The 18,606-nt window shown below is 35.4% G+C and overlaps 1 protein-coding gene across 5 annotated transcripts in view; it reads right to left on the bottom strand.

The window, feature by feature from the left end:
- Positions 1-1,548: 1,548 nt before the first annotated feature.
- PDE7A (phosphodiesterase 7A) overlaps positions 1,549-18,606 on the bottom strand; it is a 43,442-nt gene continuing 26,384 nt past the window's right edge. For 2 of the 5 annotated variants that reach the window (XM_026091028.1, XM_026091029.1), the window contains 10 exons: positions 17,272-17,423; positions 15,530-15,593; positions 13,090-13,185; positions 10,072-10,172; positions 8,407-8,538; positions 8,029-8,120; positions 7,279-7,423; positions 6,259-6,355; positions 5,056-5,136; positions 1,549-3,654 (listed from right to left, as the gene is read on the bottom strand). In XM_026091028.1, coding sequence (XP_025946813.1) covers positions 3,443-3,654; positions 5,056-5,136; positions 6,259-6,355; positions 7,279-7,423; positions 8,029-8,120; positions 8,407-8,538; positions 10,072-10,172; positions 13,090-13,185; positions 15,530-15,593; positions 17,272-17,423 — 1,172 coding nt within the window. In that variant the 3' untranslated portion in view covers positions 1,549-3,442. Of the gene's footprint in view, positions 3,940-5,055; positions 5,137-6,258; positions 6,356-7,278; positions 7,424-8,028; positions 8,121-8,406; positions 8,539-10,071; positions 10,173-13,089; positions 13,186-15,529; positions 15,594-17,271; positions 17,424-18,606 lie in introns of all 5 variants that reach the window. The other 3 variants (XM_026091032.1, XM_026091031.1, XM_026091030.1) reach the window with 3 other exon arrangements.

The following is an 18,606-nucleotide window of genomic DNA, read 5'->3' as shown; positions in this document are numbered from 1 at the left end:
TTTCAAAGTGTTTCAGATTATTGCAGCTGAACTCTGACATTTGCAACAATGTAACTCAGTCCGGTTAAGTGATAGCCTCACTTTTATAGTTATTGGTTTTATGCACTAAACTAGGCTAAAACATGAGAAACCCCCACCCTAAAACCATTTAAGTTTCGATAACCTGAAGTGTTGCTGTGATGTACAGTTATCCATCCCCCCAGATACATAAATGCGTGTGACAAACCTTACAAGTGGCATAAAACTATGGTCAAAAAAATTAGTCAACTGTACTAAAAAAATAAAATCACAAAGCTCTCATCAAATGCTTTATTTTAGACCTTTCTATACTTGAAGTTGTATCTTAGTCTTTTTTTTTTAATGTACGCAATGCCACTGCCCACAGAAAAACATCTCAAGCAGAAGTATTCAAACTAAGGACATTCACACTGGGCAGGTACCTTATACAGAGAGATGCAGACCTTAGGTTACATCTATGTTAGTGAATGGAGTGGGCCAATGGGAGCAGATTTGTAGATTAAAGCAACTTATAACAGGGACCTGATACCATGCCATAACACATTTCTGGAGTTGCGTGGACTGACTGGCTGTTAGCAGTTGTAATGCAGTAGGTATGCTCCTGGCGTATGTATGCTCTCAGCTTTCACCTGAAACAATACAGCATTCCTGCAGCTAGGAGATCTTAAATTCAATGTGAATTTTTGAAGAGAATTTCTAGACAGCACTTAAAAAAAAATCCTTTTTCTTGAAAGTCAGTCAAGTGTCAGAACCTTCCACATACTCTAATGATGGGATTAGAACCAGTCTTTCTAAATCCAATGGTGTGATACTGCAAGAAAAGACAGAAGCCCCTTCCTAGGAAAGCTGGCACAGAACAAAATTATTCATGTTTTTTTTCAGCCTCTTAACAAGGTGTACTAGTTCCTATCAGAATAGGCCAGTCTTGCTAACAGTTAGCAAGATCATTACATAATGTTAGAGAATCACAGGTTGCTTATAAATACACTGCAATTTTGCTATGTATGTATTTATATTTCCATTATTTTTTTAAAAATAATGAATTTACATTAAAATATGCTTATAAATGGTCTACAGCAAATAGCAAAATTTATATTTATGTTGAGGTCCTGTCTTTAAGTCACATTTCAAAGAATGTGAATTGCAGAATACAACATCAGATACTGATTTTAATGGTTGCTTTTAAAAATAGTTGCAGTCTTGGTGTATGTTTTATTCAAAAACGTCAGAGACATCAACACTTTTCCACACTTAACCCTACTAATCTATAGAGCATAGACTGGAAGGGAGCTTAGCTGCAGTCTCTCCGTAATAAGTTACTCAAATGCACAGCAGTTACCTCTGTGGTCCGCAAGTTCCAAAAAACACTGGCGAATACCTCCTTTTTAAAAGCAACCTGTTAAAATAAGGCTTTTCCATTACTTCAAGCTGTAACCCAAGCTCATATAACACTTGATCTTTCTCTGTTGAAGTCAGACAATAGCAAGAACTTGCACTGACAGCAAAGGAAGGAACTACACACAAGTTCAATAAATGGTTTAATTGTAAATTTATTTCTTTAAACATGGCCATTTTGAGTAATGCATTACTTCAGGGAACATGAAAGAATAAACAATTTTAGAATTTTAGACAAACAGGTAAGTCAGAATTTGTTTTTAAAACAGTAAAAGGCCAAGCCTGAAGAGGTGATAAGTTTTGGCATATGAGGACTAGTATTTTCAGATCCAAAAATGGGCTTAGTTTTACAGTGGAAGCTGAGTGCAACTTTAACTACCTTTCCATAATGCTAGACTCAATTGCAACTTAAATGTACAGGAGCATAATGTGAAAAGATTTTTTTATTAATTAAAAGTTAACAGCAACAGGCACATATTAAAATGAATATGGCAAAGCCTTTACAAATGGCTTTACACTGAAGCTCTCTCCCAAAAATGGCTGTTGCAACAAACTGTAAACAGAATTAATAAACAGTCATTTACAATAATAACAGGGAAATACAAATGAACTAAAAGAAAGCACCAGTTTCTCAAACTAGATTACAGTTGTGCTTACTGTACTTAAAACAACATAAAAGAAATTACAAAAATGGAATGTTTTAAGTTTAAAATTAGTCCTTTAATTTTGTCCTAAAAAATATTTCTCCTTTTCCCATCAAAAACCCATTAATGGGTAATGTTTCAGTAGAGGGAGGAATAAGTAAACAATGCACTTTTTTTATTTTTTCAAATCAAAAACAAATTTGGTCACTTAGCTTTGTGCATAGTTTAAGGCATCTGTAGCAATTTGTTACAGTTTCCTCCCCAATGTGGCTGTTCATGAAATTGTCACATTCTAAAAGAATAAATAAAAAAAATGTTGCCGTTCAAACCCTTCCCAGTACCCTCCCCCCCTCCCCAACCCAGACATACTCACACACCCACACATACATACACACTGCAGCGAAAGGGGCATTTGTACCCTTGTTCTGAAGGACACGCTTCCCATCCCACTTTATTTCAGATTGGCAAATACCCTGAGCTGATTATGGTGTTTAGACATTCCACCTTTTTCTTGCATGTGCAGTTCAAGTGTACAATAGTGAAAACAACATGCAATGTTTTCACTGCAGAATCGCAATGCAGTTCGAACGCTTCCCCCCCCGCCCGTCCCTTCCCAAATTCAGAAGTGTTTTCTGCTTTTAAAAAATTGCATTCCCATATAGCTCTGGAGTAAAGCTTGGCTGTGCTCTATAATGAATGCTCAGTTCCCAGTGCACAAACAAAATTATGGCAAATGGGAGGCTTTTCTGGCATCCAAAGAAACAAGAGCTGCAGTCTCAGATTTGATCTTTTTCTTTCAAAAAAACAACAAAAAAATCCAAGTTAGTGGTTCCTTCACAGCCATGCACAAAGGTGAAGTCTAGAACCAATAGTTTCAGAGTACATTTGTAAACATCAAGTCTTGCCAGAGGCAGCAGAGGATGGGCACTTCACATTTCCGTATTAAAACAGGGACTGAGTGGAAGGTACGCTTTGAACACATTTAAGCGAGTCTTGCTCAATTCCGAGAAAGTGGAACAATCCATCTCAAGTCTTAGATTTGAAGACCATATTTCAAATTTTACACACACACAAAAAAAAAAACAAAAAAAACCACATGGTGCAATGAAATTTTCGTACTGTTCCTTCAAGGCTCAGTCACTGCTGTGCTTTGCATATTCAAGGTTCCAAACAAAAACCAACGGAGGCATATGCATATTGCTCTATGTTCAGATCTTTCAGTTAAAAAAATTTCAGGTTCAAATGGTCTGTCAAAGGAAAACTCGGAAATAAATAATGCTGGCATCATTTTACCATTTTACTGAAACCTTGGGCAGGCAAGTATCTCCTTTCATCCAACTGTGCAGATACCAAGAGAAGAGGCAGTTTTGTCATGAGGGTTGAGGTCAGGACAAGCGAGGTTCCTGAGGTAATATGTCTGAGTCCATCTCCTCAAAAGCAGGATCAGCATCGGCACCGCTGCTGGACTGTTCTCGCTGCACTCCCTTCCAGCTAGCCTTGTTCAGCCCCAGGTGCCCGAGCATGGTCTGCGACAGCCTCGTGTTGGAGAACCGGGCCCACTCCCCAAACAGCGGCTCCACTAAGTAGGTCATAAAACCTTTAAAAACAAACAAAGCCAAGTGGGGAAAAAAAAAAAAAACAGGAAAAGAAAGACTCAGACTAAATAGTTTAAATAGAAGATAGTAACAATAATTAAACAACACAGACAATTCTCCAGTTTACACTGAAAATTTCATTTCAATATTTAGAGCATCTTTATAAAATAATCTCTCAAAATATAAAAGATTTTACTGGTCAGTCAAAAGAACAGCATTATATTGGTTTAAAAATTAACCTCCTTTGTTTCAGAACAATGACCAAATGAAGGGAAATGTTGGAGAACCTGGGGAAAAAAAAAAGAGAATCTAAACATCAGTAACAAAGTCAAACTAGTCTGGAAAACCTACATGTCTAAAAGAAAAAGATTTCATAACAAATTACCCCACAGATAAGCTGAACTATATTACACAGGCAAAAAAATACAGATCATTTCACAATATTAAGCTCATTAAAAATACTGAAAATACAATCAGACAAGTTAGTCCCTTTTAAAGCAAAAAGGCCACAGAGCACCAGCATGTAAATAGCCTTTTATATAAGAGTTTGTGTGTACGTGTGTGTGGGTACACCTATTTATAAATTCTATTTCTATGAACCAAATTCAATGTTAAAACTATCAAAACTGTGTTTGCTTTAATCTGTCAATTACAAAAATGTATGATTAACAGCTTCTATATTAAAACAGTGCAGCTGACAGAAACAAAAAATCTGATTTGTTCAGATTAATTTGAAGCACTAATTCATATTACATGGGGGTTTAAATTTATTATTTTATTTACAGTGTTTTTTAACTCAGTCCCATTTAATCTCTATACAAAATAATTTTATTAAAAAAAAAAACTATAGAAAATAATAATCACCCCTTTTGCTAGTGTAAATCCAACTCAAGTTAGCAAAAAGCAGAAGATAATATAATGGTTATTCATGGTTCTGCATCAAACCTCCGTCCTGCACCCTTTTTAAGGCTGCCTGTAAAATGAATGTTGGCATTCCAGAAAGCTAAGTCACCTGCAATCCTTTTTGGGCAACTTCATTACCAAAGGCCCCAGAGACCAAATGGGCAAAGGGAACCCACACGCCTCTTCTTCCCAGTGGGCCAGTCCAGATTAGGAAAGTACCGAGCAGTAGCATGGGAAAAGTTACATATTTGATTCCCATGCTGTACCTGTTCTGTGAGAGACTTCAGTCCCCACAACTGTCAGTGAAGCACCTCTCATAAACACTATATCCAAGGGGAAGAAGTTACAGCAAAGAAAGAAAAATTGTTCTTTGTAAAGAAGTGCTGCCAAACACACACAAACCAGGTACAACTTCTAGGAAACCTATGTAAAATACTTTTTCCATATTTTCAAAGTGCATCCTGAAAGAAATCTACTAAAATAAATTTAACTGAAGTTACCAATCTGGATGTTGGCAATAGTTTCTGTCTGTCGATCACACAGTGGACTCACACCCAAGTGATACTTTTTTTCAATGTCTCCTGAAGGAACAGAAGTATAATAGAACTGTTAGGTCACTAGGTCCAAGGACTTTGCAAGCCCCAAAGGAATTATCAAACACTAACAGAGGTGGGTTATCTAACACTGGTATCTTCACAGACAGTTTGGAGAGCAAGTTACATAACAAGGATGGTATCTTGTGGTAGACAGTGATTTACTTTCCTCTCATCTCCCAGGAAAACAAATAGGTCTGCCAGTGAGACTAGCAGTTCTGTGTGGTTTTCATCAGACAAGCAATAATTGATAAAAACAACATCAATCACAGGCTTCCAGAGGATTAACATGCTTCCTTACCAAAACTCCTAATTTCTCATTTCTACAGCAATCTAAGATTTCCCCCTTAGCAATACAGAAGGGAATAGCTCAGCCTTCAAAAATTTCTCATTGAAGGTATGTATTTGTTGCTCTGCCTGCACATCGTTGATATTGAATAATAAACCTCACGTGATCAGCACCAAATAGTCTATGTTCTCCACTTATCATACCTACGCACAAATTAATGTTTCTCAAATCAGTGATGTATAATTAACAAAGATACAAAGATTAACATGCAATTCATGGCACAACTTCCCAGCTAACTACCTGATCATCCTGTACTATTTCACCATTAAGTTGCAACTCCATAAGCAAGTTCTCCTCTGACTAAATTCTGTTGCAGAGGGATCTTAAAAAAATCACTTTAAAATAAAAATGTTACAAATTGCTTTAAGCTCTTAAAATGGATTCTGCTTGAATACAGATGAAGGAACAAGAGCATGAAGGACTTTGCAAGTGTGTGCTTCATAATGTACTGAAACCCACTAGGTAAATGTAAGTTAGGCTAACTGTTCATCTGAAGCACCTTTCAGGCTGAAGGATCTATTGAACCAGCCATTCTAGATTCAGATTCTAAGCAGCTTCTTCATCACGTGTTAGTACCACCAACCTTTTGCAAGAAATACAACCAGTGAAAGAAAACATCCCACGTGCTGTCTTGTAAATCTCTATTAGTCTTAAATACAAATTCCTTTAATTGCAAGCAGTTATGTATGACTCATGATTGCTCTTTTCACAATGTATATACATATCTATTAACAGATTAGAGTACTTCTACTCTTACTTGCCTTGATGGAAGAATTCCTCTGTTACTTTTTCACTCCACTGCTTACTCAGCTCCCAAGTTCGACATGGATTACAAATATCAGCACACTTCAAAGCCATCTAAGTAAGTTAACATATGGTGTTAGGTCACCTGACTTACTCTTTTCCATCCAAAAGAAACATCTTTATTTATTTATTTCCTGACAGCAGATTACTTAAAGTTTTGTGAATAACAAACCTACCTACCATTTGTGCTTTCCTCTAAAATTATGTTCTATATTATATTTTAAAAAACAGCTCAGGGAACTATCAGGTCTCATGATCAGCTTTGAGTAATATGGAAATTCAGACAAAAAAATTTCAGAGGCGCTGTATTCGCTAAGTCAGTGATTCACTAATTTTATTCACTAATTCAGAAGACAATAATAAACTCATAAAAGGAAATGTCAAAATAAGCAAAAGTAAGCAAACAGTATTTTGTGTTTGTAACTCTCCAGTCTTCTCCTTTTTCAGTAATGGTTTGTACAGGACAGAACTTCTGACCTGTTTGTTCATTTTCTTTTACAGTCAACACAATGAACCTAATAATAAAAATTTCTGTGAACTTTAGCAGACTTTCTCAAGGCTTTTGTTTTTAAAAGTCACTAAACCTCTCTCTAGCACAGCAACAAACTCTGGGTACTACTACACAACAGTAGTACTTCTTCTCCTGAACTATGTTCTGACAAAGCATTTCACAGTTCTGAGACTACACTGGAGGCATCAGAACAACTAACCCTTGTCTTGGAAAGAAATTCCTCCTTGGTTTAGTAGCTCTAAGTTATCAGACTGACCAACACATGACATCACCTGGGACAAGTGCTGGAGGGGGAGGAGGGACAGAAGCGGAAGGAACAACCTTTCTTGTAACAAAACAAAAAAAACTAAAGATATTTCTACTTCACTTTGGAAGCTGAAGATAGCCTGAGAGAAGTATTTAGCATTCTAAGTAAATTATTTTTGAAGCTAAAGTGATGTTTTCAAAAGTATTACTAAAAAATCACCTGTAAAATGAAGTGACGATGGTTTGCATCCTCTAAACATAGGTCTCCTCTATCCAAATGGGATCGAAACATGGACAGATACTCATTTTGCTGACTGATGTCTGTGGCAAGAATGAGATCACCTATCTGACTTTCCATCAGCTGCCTGAAATTAGTGATATCAAACATTCCAAAAGCATGACAATTAAGAAAAATAACCAGCACTAGATTTACAAGTCTTTATATCATATTCAGTGTTATACCAATGCAAGTCATAATGGCCTTCTGATCAGCATTTTCAGAGGATTCTTTCTAAATTTTCTTTGAAAACGCCCTACAACATTTATTGAAATACTGAGACATTTCTTAGGCAGCTTTCAGGAAGACTAAAGAGGTTTTTCTCTCTCTCTCTCTTTTTTTTTTTTTTTAAACAAACTCATTGTATACTGTTTATTTATAGTTAAAGTAGGTGAAAAGACTATATTTTAAGTTGCACTGGGGTGACAGAATTAGAAAACGCTGCCAAGTTCAATCTAAACAGGTGGTTGACTATATGAATACACATCTTCAATGTGCTCACAGTAAATGCTATTTTCCAAATATCATATTGCACCATGAACTGCTCTAGCAATGTGGTATCCAGGAATTCTTAAAATAGATCTGAATACAAAATGTAGATTATGAATTGCCATGCAATTATTTAAGTTGTTGTGCAAAGCTGTCAGCTAACTTGGGTCTTGAATTAACCTACATAATTCTGTATAAACATACCTGTTTTCTAATGACATATGTGCAAATAAGCCAGATTCTCTCAACAACCCTACTGCTGATCTCCAGTGATGGTTCTCTAATACTGAGGTATTCTGCAAATGAAAATAATAGTACAGGTATCAATCAATCAATGGCTTTTTTTAAACAACTGAATAGCTATAAACTAGGAGCTGTACCATACAGTTTTTCAAAAAAAGATGTGTTAAAACTCAAAAATCCTGAATACTTTATTAGTTTGCACAGATTCTATCCCAGTACCATGGAAACAATCTCTGGGTTCAAACCTACAACTATATAAGGATATTACAATTTATATTCTTTTTCTATAGTCCTCAGGCTCAAATCTGGTTCTAACAAAACAACTAATTTCCTCCTTACCTTATATAAAGTTGCTAAGTAATGGTTTGTTTTAATTAGGAAGGGTTGGTTAACGCCTGGGTGATCCAAATCATGTGTGGCAGCTGAAATTAAACTGAGCAGAACATCCCATGGAGTTAAAGATTTGGAAAGCTGTAAGATAATAAATGTAATTCTGTTAGCAATGTAAGTGTGCCCTAGAAAAAGTGCCCAGGTCTCTTGGTTTTGTTTTTCCTTTTCACTAATTAAAAGCCAACAGGAAGTCAGAGAAAAGTTTAATGACACAAGATTAATATTCCATTGACTCTCCTTAATATTTCCCCCAAAGTTACAAACATTTCAACAACGGCTTAAGCATTATTCTTTATGAATGAGAAGATTCAGTCACAGAAGACGCTAGTTTCTGGCTGGTAAATAAGTGCTCTTTATAAGAAGCTCCTGCAAAACAGTGAATTCTTAAAATTAGCTGTCTATCTCATTTACTAAATCTCTCTCTATGTGAAGATTCTACTTTAAATACAGAGAATGTAGTTTAAACAACACAAAAACCTTTCATTTTAAAAGGAACCCAATATTCTATAAACCTCAAGAACTGTTCAGAACTGCTTTCTACTCTTATTCACAATCTTGTTTCTAAGCCTACTGGGAAAGGAACTGAAGAAGGAAAGATCTGCCTAAACTAACAGCTCGTATTTTCAAGAAACATGTACGTTGATTAACTAAGTATGTAACTGCATGGACTTATTTTCACTATTCTTAGCTGTTCTTCCTGTTACTACCTTCTGGTTGGGAAGTTTTGGAGTTACAACTCAGCATGAGCTAGACCTCATTGCTAAAACGGAAGGAGGACAGTCCTGCCTGCACAGTGTTCCTGTTCTTGGTGAAATGCACCAAACAGCCGGCACAGCACAGCAGCCTATACTACACTCCCTGTCGCACTTGCTGCCAGTCATCTCTCACATGCTTATACTGTACTTAATGTAACAGAACCATTTGAGCTGTATGTGCTACTAAAAATACAGAGTCTATACTCATATCTGAAGTATTACAAAACTTTCTTCATGAATATTAATCAAAAATGCTCTGAGGTTCCAAACCATATGGGAGGGAGGGAGGGAGGGAGGGAAGGAGGGAAGGAAAAAGAAAACTCTTTATGTTTTGCTACATTGTGCACAAGCATACTATCCATTAACACCAAAGATGAACAAAGCAAGAGAAACAGTAGTTTCTGGGGGGAAAAAAAAACCCAAAAATTTAAAACCATGAATATACAGATTTATTATTGCCAGCTCTGACCTAGGCTGCAATTCCACATAAACGTCTTTGGGCACAGTGGCATGTTAAGCAGCTGCAGTCTTAATCAATTCCCTAGCCTGGTTCACCAGGAAGTAACACAAAAGGCAATACCAGCTCAGAGGAGGTGAAAGAGAAAAGCCTACTGCCAAGTGTGAAACCATAGCCTCAGGAGCATGGCAATCTTTCCCTCCGTTTTAGTATTCTACAAGTTGGGTTTGGGTTTTTTTTTTTTTTTCCTTTTCTGTAAAAAGCGGGCGTGTGTGTGTACATATACACACTTGCATGTGTATATATATATGCGCACACACAAACCATATATGTATACACATAAAAATAAATACATATATTTCTATATTTACATGCAATGTAAAACTGACAATGCTCCCTTACCTTAGGCTCTTTTAAATAACAGTGCATGGCCTGAGTCACATCAGCAGCATGAACTGCGTTGTGATAAGGGTTTTGACTGTGATAATCTTCTTGAACCATAACTGCAGGAAAATAACAAATATCCAAATTTAAATAAAATAGCATTTTTTTCATTTTATACATCCTTCTTAGGCACAGAAACATTATGCAATATCACAAGTTATGCACACATAAAAGTGTCAAGTTGATAAACTTGACACCTTGGTATAAAAGGTGTTTATGTGAAGAAACGGTATTTTCTAAAAAAAATCAACTATATGTAAAATCATCTCAGAGCAAAAATTATACAACTTGAAATCAATACATAATTTGAGATACTTTGACTTTGAGAACTTCCCAGGAAAGATTCCCTTTAATAACCTAGCCTGCCTGAACGTTGAGGCAACCTGGAATAAAAAATGAAGATGATACTATTTACCAGAACGTCAGGATGACTTCATATCATGCTGGCTGCCTTGAAAACAGACAGGGCCAGAGGAAGTAGGCACTGCTCTACTGTCATATGAAGTGCTTTTCTTTCCCCTTCAGGAGAGTGGTCAGGGGAAGCCACCTCTATACAGTTTGGGCATCTTCTGATACTTGTACTCATGCAAACTTAGGCCTATATGCAATTTAAAAAAGAACCTCTTTTAGATGGTGGTCTGTCTAACCACTCCTAGATTTATCTTCTCTATTTAAATGCTTCTTTCCTTTCCTCCTCTATTCCCCATCCTCCTGGCTGTCTTTCAATATTATAGGTTAAATGACTTAAAGGGCATCCACATTAACTAGAGCGCACAGAATAAAAGAACTATAATATTTAAAAGGAAGGAGGGGAAGAAGATTTGAAGCACAGCAATCAAAGTATATTCTAAATTGGAGAGTTTTGCCTGATATAACACATTAGTTTTTCCAAGCAAATCTTAAAAGAACATTTTCCTGACTGATTACAGTCTGTCAGTCCCACTCAAACAAACATGCCCACAACCTCTTTTTCAATCCAGTTTACAAGCCAGTACCCTCCATGTAATTGATTCTTGTGACTCTAATGTTACAGCAATACTGCCATGATACTTGTGAAGATTCAGGGCTCGTGCAAAGTCAAAATACTAACTACTGAAACCCTATGTTTCCACTAATCTGGTACCTTCTCTCTCCCGTTTAAGTCTGGAAAAATATACAGAAGGAGGAGACAGGAGATTTCCAAGTAACCTTCAGAATCATAAACACACACACACACATATATTTTAAAAAGTGTATGTGTATACATACATACATATATATATATATATGCATATATGTAAATTTTTATGTATATAAAAAAAACAGAAAAATTAAATGTTGAGATCCCACTGAGGACTAAAACCAGACTTCTTTCCTTACTAAAACAAACAAACAAACAAACAAAAAAAAAAACAAAAAAGATTCCAGTAAGTTTTCAAATTAGAAGTGAACTTCATGTGGCTATAAGGGCCATTTGAGCTGTCCTAGTCTTCTGGATTTGGTCTTCAGATTACTTTGAACCAGGTTATAAAAAGTATTGAAAGAAAAGAACGATTTAAGTTCATGCTAAGAAGAGGCATTTGGAAGACTATTTTCTTAATTGGACAGATGTGTAGGGACAAAGTTAAGAAGTGTTTCTGTACTGCTGTTTAGTAGAAGGCTCTAACAAAAAGGGAAGGGTGGCCAATTCCAATTCTAGAATAAAGTTTTGCCTTCTTCCACCAAAGTCTAATCTTATTTAAGTGTCTTACAGCTTTAAGTACTCATACTTAGAGTATAGTTATTTTTTGATAACTAGCAAACTAATCCAGTTATTCCTAATTGGTCTTTCAAGTCAAGTTCTCTCTTTTGCTGAATCTCAATTAACTAGGAGATAAGCAAGACGACAAAGCAAAATGTACTCAGTTACAACTTGAGCAGCCTAAGACCAGACTTCTATAATTACCTTTCTTCACCCTCCAATATATCAGTCAAGTCAGCTGATCTGCCTTTTTGAAATTAGAAGTAATTGAGCCTACTTTAAAACAACATGGAGCACATGACAGAGAAACTGATAAAACTTCTAAAGCAGAAAGAGAACTCAACGGTGAAAACATAAAAGGGTCCTCCCATTTGAAAGAGGAGAAAAACCTTCTGAACATCATTTCTCCTCTGTTAAATAACAGGCTCTATAACCACAAAAGTATTTTTTCTCTGCGACTGTGAAAGTCTGCTACTAGGGACAAAAAGCTTGTTTCTCCTGGCTCAGTTAAGAATTAGCATCCCACTCCACAGAATGAAATGAGAGGTACAGTCACGGGGGAAGAGAATGAAGGAAGCATCCCATCGGTGTGTGTGTCTGTGATAGCTGGATGCAGACAGACAGCTCTTCCAGGTGTCAAGTGACAGTACTATCTGGTTTGAATATTCTACATTGTATTTACAATTCTTTCCATAAAAGCATTTCACTGCTACAGGCCCAAACATTCTAGCAAAATTGCCTCTCCCTCCATCTCTGGAGAAAGTATGCCAACAGTACAATGAATATTTGTGCAAGAGTTTGAACAAGTAAGACACAGCATCATATTGGCACTGTTAAATATGACCAAAATAGCATGATCAATATAGTTAGGAAACTATATTTTTAACCTTTCCAAAACGAAGATTAAAACAGAATTGAAAAATTGAAACAACAAAAGGACTATCCTTTCCCCCCCAAAAGTCATGTGAAGGAATTCCCATATATTCTTGTTGATTTAGGTTTATATAAAAATAATACAGTATCTGCTAAGAAACTACTAAACTTGTTAATACTTTTTTGAATTTAATATGGAGATTTCTACACTCATAGAAACTCTTGAGAGATTTTGTCCCAATCAACACACCTTAAATCATTGCACAAACTGGACTGGATTAGTACTTCTCAAACCTTGCTGCTAAACCATAACCAGCACTTAAGTTAATAACTTAAAATTCAGACAAACAGCAATATTCACCATAATAGAAAGCTGTATTTACCCAAAAATCTACGAAGTTTCATTGTATCTAACTGGAAGTGTTCAATTAGTCCATGAAGATTAAACAGATGGAAGGTTAAGCTGACTAGACTGTTTCCTAAAAATAAGATGAAAATACTAATTCATTGGAAGTCATGAAATCGGTGACTCTTCAAAAGAAATGTATTTCAAACAAATTTGCCACAGTAATTATACAAGCAAACTTCTCTACACCAATGTATGATAAATATTTAAATTTTTACTCCATACCATGATTCCATTAACTGTCTCCTCTAGTCATCATCAGTATTGTTCACTGACCAATAAGAGGAAAATGATACTCAACATTAAAAATGCCACAGATTTCAACATGCAAACCCGTTACAAACAATATTCAACTTTTTGGTATATCGCATTGTAATTTTAAAAAACAGATGTACAGCTTACAAAGAAATAAAAAAATAAACAGGCAAAGAAAACAGCTAACAAATACTGTCAATTAGTGTATACTGTACATATGCTATCTCAATTTCCTCATGCATTTTGCTACASTATTCCTTATTTCACCTGGAAATTGAAGAAAAAAAATTATATTTTTCTCAGAATTTAGTACTATTACAAGATCACATTATATTTTGCCTACTGGTAGCTCTAATATTACAATCACTTACATTTTTACTTGTTATGGCATTGCAAGAGGCAGAAAGAAATAGTTTGCAAATGAAATACACTGCAAACAACATGTAGTGACAGATCACTCAGTTTTGGTGCATTTACTCTGACAGTCTTCATTTAACAGGATTTAAAGCACCTACCACAGACAGAAACTGAGGTACACAAAAACAAAAATTTCTGCCACATTTAGCTTATTGTCAGACTTCAAGTATTTGATGTGCATGCCACTTCCTCGCACTAAAATATACAATTCTTCAAACATTTAGTCAGTAGCTTCTTTCTTACAGGGCAGCTCATTATGCAGTTTTATATGCAGCATTCTCCCCTTAGAAAATTTAAAGAACAAAGCTGTCTGTTTAAAATGTCCTCCTAAAATGACTAAGTTAGGATGCAAGGATGATGGTATAGAAAGGCTTCCACAAGAGAAGTTGTACTGACAGTAACTAAAATGTATTTGAAAAAATTAATACTTAACAGGTTGAGAAAGCCTTGTACGAAAAGGATGATTTCAGATTACTCCCAACTGATAAACCCATCTGAAACAAGCTATTCTTACCCACATTAGCTTGCCCCTATAGCCTTCTTCATTCAGTTTTAGCTACTCTAAGTTTATCAATCACCTACCTAAACATTCTACTTGTAAAAATCCTTATTGCCCTCATTTTTTATAACCATTTTCTGCATCAAATCAAACTGTGAGGACATTAGTTTTATACTAGATTAAGCCAAGCAACCCTTTAACAAAATAGGGAAGACAACTATCCTCTGGGGCTATGTTACTGTTTCTGAACTTCATTTCTGTTTCCTCCTGCCAACTTTAAATGCTCTGACTGAATCTCTGCTACCAACTCTATTCGACCGATCAAAAACCTGAACAGCGGCTTGCCGCTTGCAGCCCGCGCTCCGCGAGCTTTCCACACCGACTCTCCCAAATGCCTCCTTGGCATCTGGCATGCTCATCTCTCTCTTCCGTTCGGTTCAAAACTCAGCTTCCATTGCTACATATTTTAATATAAAAATTAACCCTAATCCTACAGCAGCCTTTCTACTTTCCAGCACATTTACAGATCTGTTTTCTTTTTCTATTCTATTTCTATTTTCTATCTGGCCTTTCATATCGTAACCATATTTTATTTTATTTTTACCAACTCCTTCTGTATTTCCTACCACTGTTTGTAACAGGTGCATAAAACTAACCATAATCTTTGCTTCCTTCTTATATTTTGTGCAAGCTACACATACAGCAGCTTGCCTAGCTGCTGCCTAGCTCCTAAATCTCTAGACAGTCTACTAATTTTCATAATTATAATGCATTTATACTATTTTGCCTTTTCATTGTATTGTGCTGTAGTACAACTATTCTACCCAATATTACATTTCTCAGAAAAAGAATTGTCAGTATAAGTGACTTTTTGGACACAGTCAGATACATTAACAGTATTCTATACTTAAAAAAAAAAAGAGAGACTAAATTAGCAAATTTGTTAACTTATATCAAATTACTGCTTACAATAATAAAAAAAAAAAGAGAACAGCGACCTACAACACATAGGATGGGCCTGTTCTACAAATTAATGACTACTGTCAGTACCGATAGCAATGGCATTTTAACAGTGGACAGGCAAACTAGAATGTAGTTCAAAGACTTTTAAATCAAAAAGTACTATCTGACGAAATTTATACTTTTTAGTAAACAAGCAATCACATACTACAACACAAAAGCAACAGGTAAATTACATTATGCTAAAAGAAATACAACACATCTGAAACAGCAAAAGTAAACTCACCATTTGTCAGTCTATCAAAAAGAAAAATATCAAAATTCCAATTTCCAACCTTCTCCAGCATACACTGAAAGAAAACAAAAAAGCTGTAACTTTTTTCTTAATATATTTATATCTTCCCTTAGCACAGAGAAATATTAAAGATATCAGTGACAGATGCAAGTCTTAGAATTTCTATATGTAAAAAATAGCATTAAAAGAATCATTAAGCTTGTCTGAAAACTTGAGCTACAATTTAGTTTTAAATTTTAGGGGTTTTGCATTTAAAATTAGTTTTACAAACTGAAATAAGAGAAGTGCCTTGACAGTACTATTCAACCAAGTTCGAGATTTTCCTTTTATCATTTAGTCATTTAGTCAATTTTTTAAAAGAAGAAAGATGTAATTGTTTTCCATTACATTGATAGCGATATTGTAATTGTTCATTGAATTGCAGTTGTTTTCAATTACATTTTACCTAATTCTTTTAAATTAGGTAAAAACAGAAAGAGTGTAACAGAGTAACTTTACTGTGTTCAGACTCAGGAAAGAAAAAAAAGTGGAGAGACCTCTCAGAGGCCCACGCTGACATTTCATGTAATCATGTTAATAAACGCGTGGATCACTAAACCCAGTAAGATGTCCTACTAGTGTTCCCCCTCTCCCCCACCCAAGTCTGTTCCAAATCTTCCACTTTCTAACCTTTTCAAATAATTAATGATGAATTTATGTATTGCCCTTTATCTTAATTTCTCTTTCCCTTTTTGCTTATACAAAAGCAATAAATCTAGATGTTTTACTATACAAATAAGACAAGCTTTTAATTTCTTCTTGAGAAAGGGGCTTTTCACTCTCCACCTCATCCAGCTAGCACTTCTTCGCAGTTGCTCCACATGAACTATTCTTTCTGCAAGTTGGATGAACAAGAAGCACAAACAATATTCTAGGCCTCACCAGAGATTAACAGTGACAATCTTTGCTTCCCCTACCTCTATCAGAAATACCTGTCCAGCATGTTTTATAAGAAATACTTGCCGCCTTCATAATTTCAACAGATTGGTAGAGTTGTTTTGTGATGCAGTCGCTATGTCCTAGCTTTTCTCCACCAGCCACTAAAACTCAAAGTTACCAGAAGAAATAAACTGCATTAACAAGATCTTGCTACTGTTAAATTACAAGTATATATTTTAGTTCCATCCTCAATTCTCAGATTCTTCCTATCCTGTAGCCTGATCATGTTCACAATCAGTATCAAGAAACAGTCTTCGGGATCTTGAATAGTAATCACCTGTGAACATTTCCTGTTGATTCCACTTCAGCACTACCCATCCTAGGTCCCATGTAGCTAGCCTTTCATCCAATTCACAATTCTTTTAGTGCTGCCTGTCTTGCCAGTATGGTGCTATATCAAACACTTTACTGAACCACAGGTATATTACAGCTCTCATACTCTTCTTTTCTAGAAAATGCTAGCCACATAAGCTCTAAAGATCATCCCAATAACCTTGAGGGGAAGCGAAGGGATTTGTTTGAAATCACTTTAAGAGCAGGCTTATTTCAAATATATGTGTAACATATATATGTTATATATATATATATATATACACACACACACATATATACATATACACACACAAATATAAAAAATACACAAAATTCACATTTGCTTGCACTAAGTATCTCTTACCATGAGAGAGTTGTATGCTAGTGAACTTAATGTATATATATACATATTTTTTAGGAAAGAAAAAAATCAAGCAACCAACCTTTGCTTGTCCATTGTAATCATCATCCAAAATATTTGAAGAATTTGGAACAGTGATACCACGGAAAAAACGGGAAGATCTCAGGTATCGCTGGAAACTAAGCAACCTTCTGACATTTCTCGCAGAAACAGACACCTCAATTTCAGAATTTGCTAGAAAAAACAAGAAGATAAATATTCTTTCTAAATAGAAACATTTTTAAAAGCTGCTCAAAGAGGTTTGGTAAAATAAAGGTGCTGTAAATTTTTATTTATTTTTTTTTTCCAGTATTCAATATTGGTGAATCAAATGTATCAGCAACAAATACAGAGATCTTTATTAATAATATGTACTGAGCTATGGCTTACAAACAAAAGTTTTCTATTTAAGCTTCCTGTGAAGAAAAACAAATATGTAAATTATAACTAAAACATACTTGTGAGGAACACTGTTATTGCTAAGACAGAATTATAATGGAAGATGTGTAACACACAGTATTGCAAACAAGTTTTTTTTGGAAAAATGCTCTCATGTACACATATCCAACCCATGTTTCCAGCTAATCACATAACATATATACACAAGCAACAGAGTATCAATAATTATGTGTTGATACAGGAGTTACAAGAATGTTTTGAGCATCAATAAATAACTTGTACACAGATTTTAAAAAGCGCTGGCAAAGTTTTAAAAACCCTCAAGTGATTTAGGTGTTTTTGCAGAAATTTTCCTCAGAAGCTCTCCTCTGCGAAACAAGCCTTGCATTTACTTTCACGGCATACGTAATTCCCTGTCTCAGTACAGTGAAATTAGTACAGAAAGTTCTTAGCCTCTTCTCAAAGAACAGTCCAATTATTTTACTTCACCCTGAATAAGTTAACCAGTTTAACCACTCAAAGGACTGATATTAGCTTACGATATTATATTAGTTTCACTTGTTATACTCCCAACAGCAATTTTATATAACCAACAGACAGTCAATAAACTGGATACTTTCCCATTCTGCCCAAATAGTGTCATATTAAGAAAAGAGTGAAGACATTATCCACGTTTATGAAAGTCAATGCAACCATGTTTTTATCCAAAAATACATACCCTCAAAACCAGCATGAGCCCAACTTTGTAATATAGGCCTCTTGCCCTTCTGAGAACAAGGTGTATTAGAAACAGGTGAAATAGGCTGATTTTTAAGGAAAAAAMCTGTGTTTAAAACAGTTACTTTACATCTGAAGGCATGGCCCCTAATTAAGCCACTTAATCTAAAACAGCCAACTGGTTTTTGCATACCAGGCAATTACTTTACCCAAGCAGGCTTTGGTTTGTTGGAAATAGAGCTTCTAATCCAGCAAGGTAATT

Source organism: Apteryx rowi, unplaced genomic scaffold, assembly GCF_003343035.1.
Source record: "Apteryx rowi isolate R43461 unplaced genomic scaffold, aptRow1 scaffold_893, whole genome shotgun sequence".
NCBI lineage: Eukaryota > Metazoa > Chordata > Aves > Apterygiformes > Apterygidae > Apteryx > Apteryx rowi.
The sequence above is the reverse complement of the archived record's forward strand: the minus strand, read 5'-3'. Positions and strand labels throughout refer to the sequence as shown.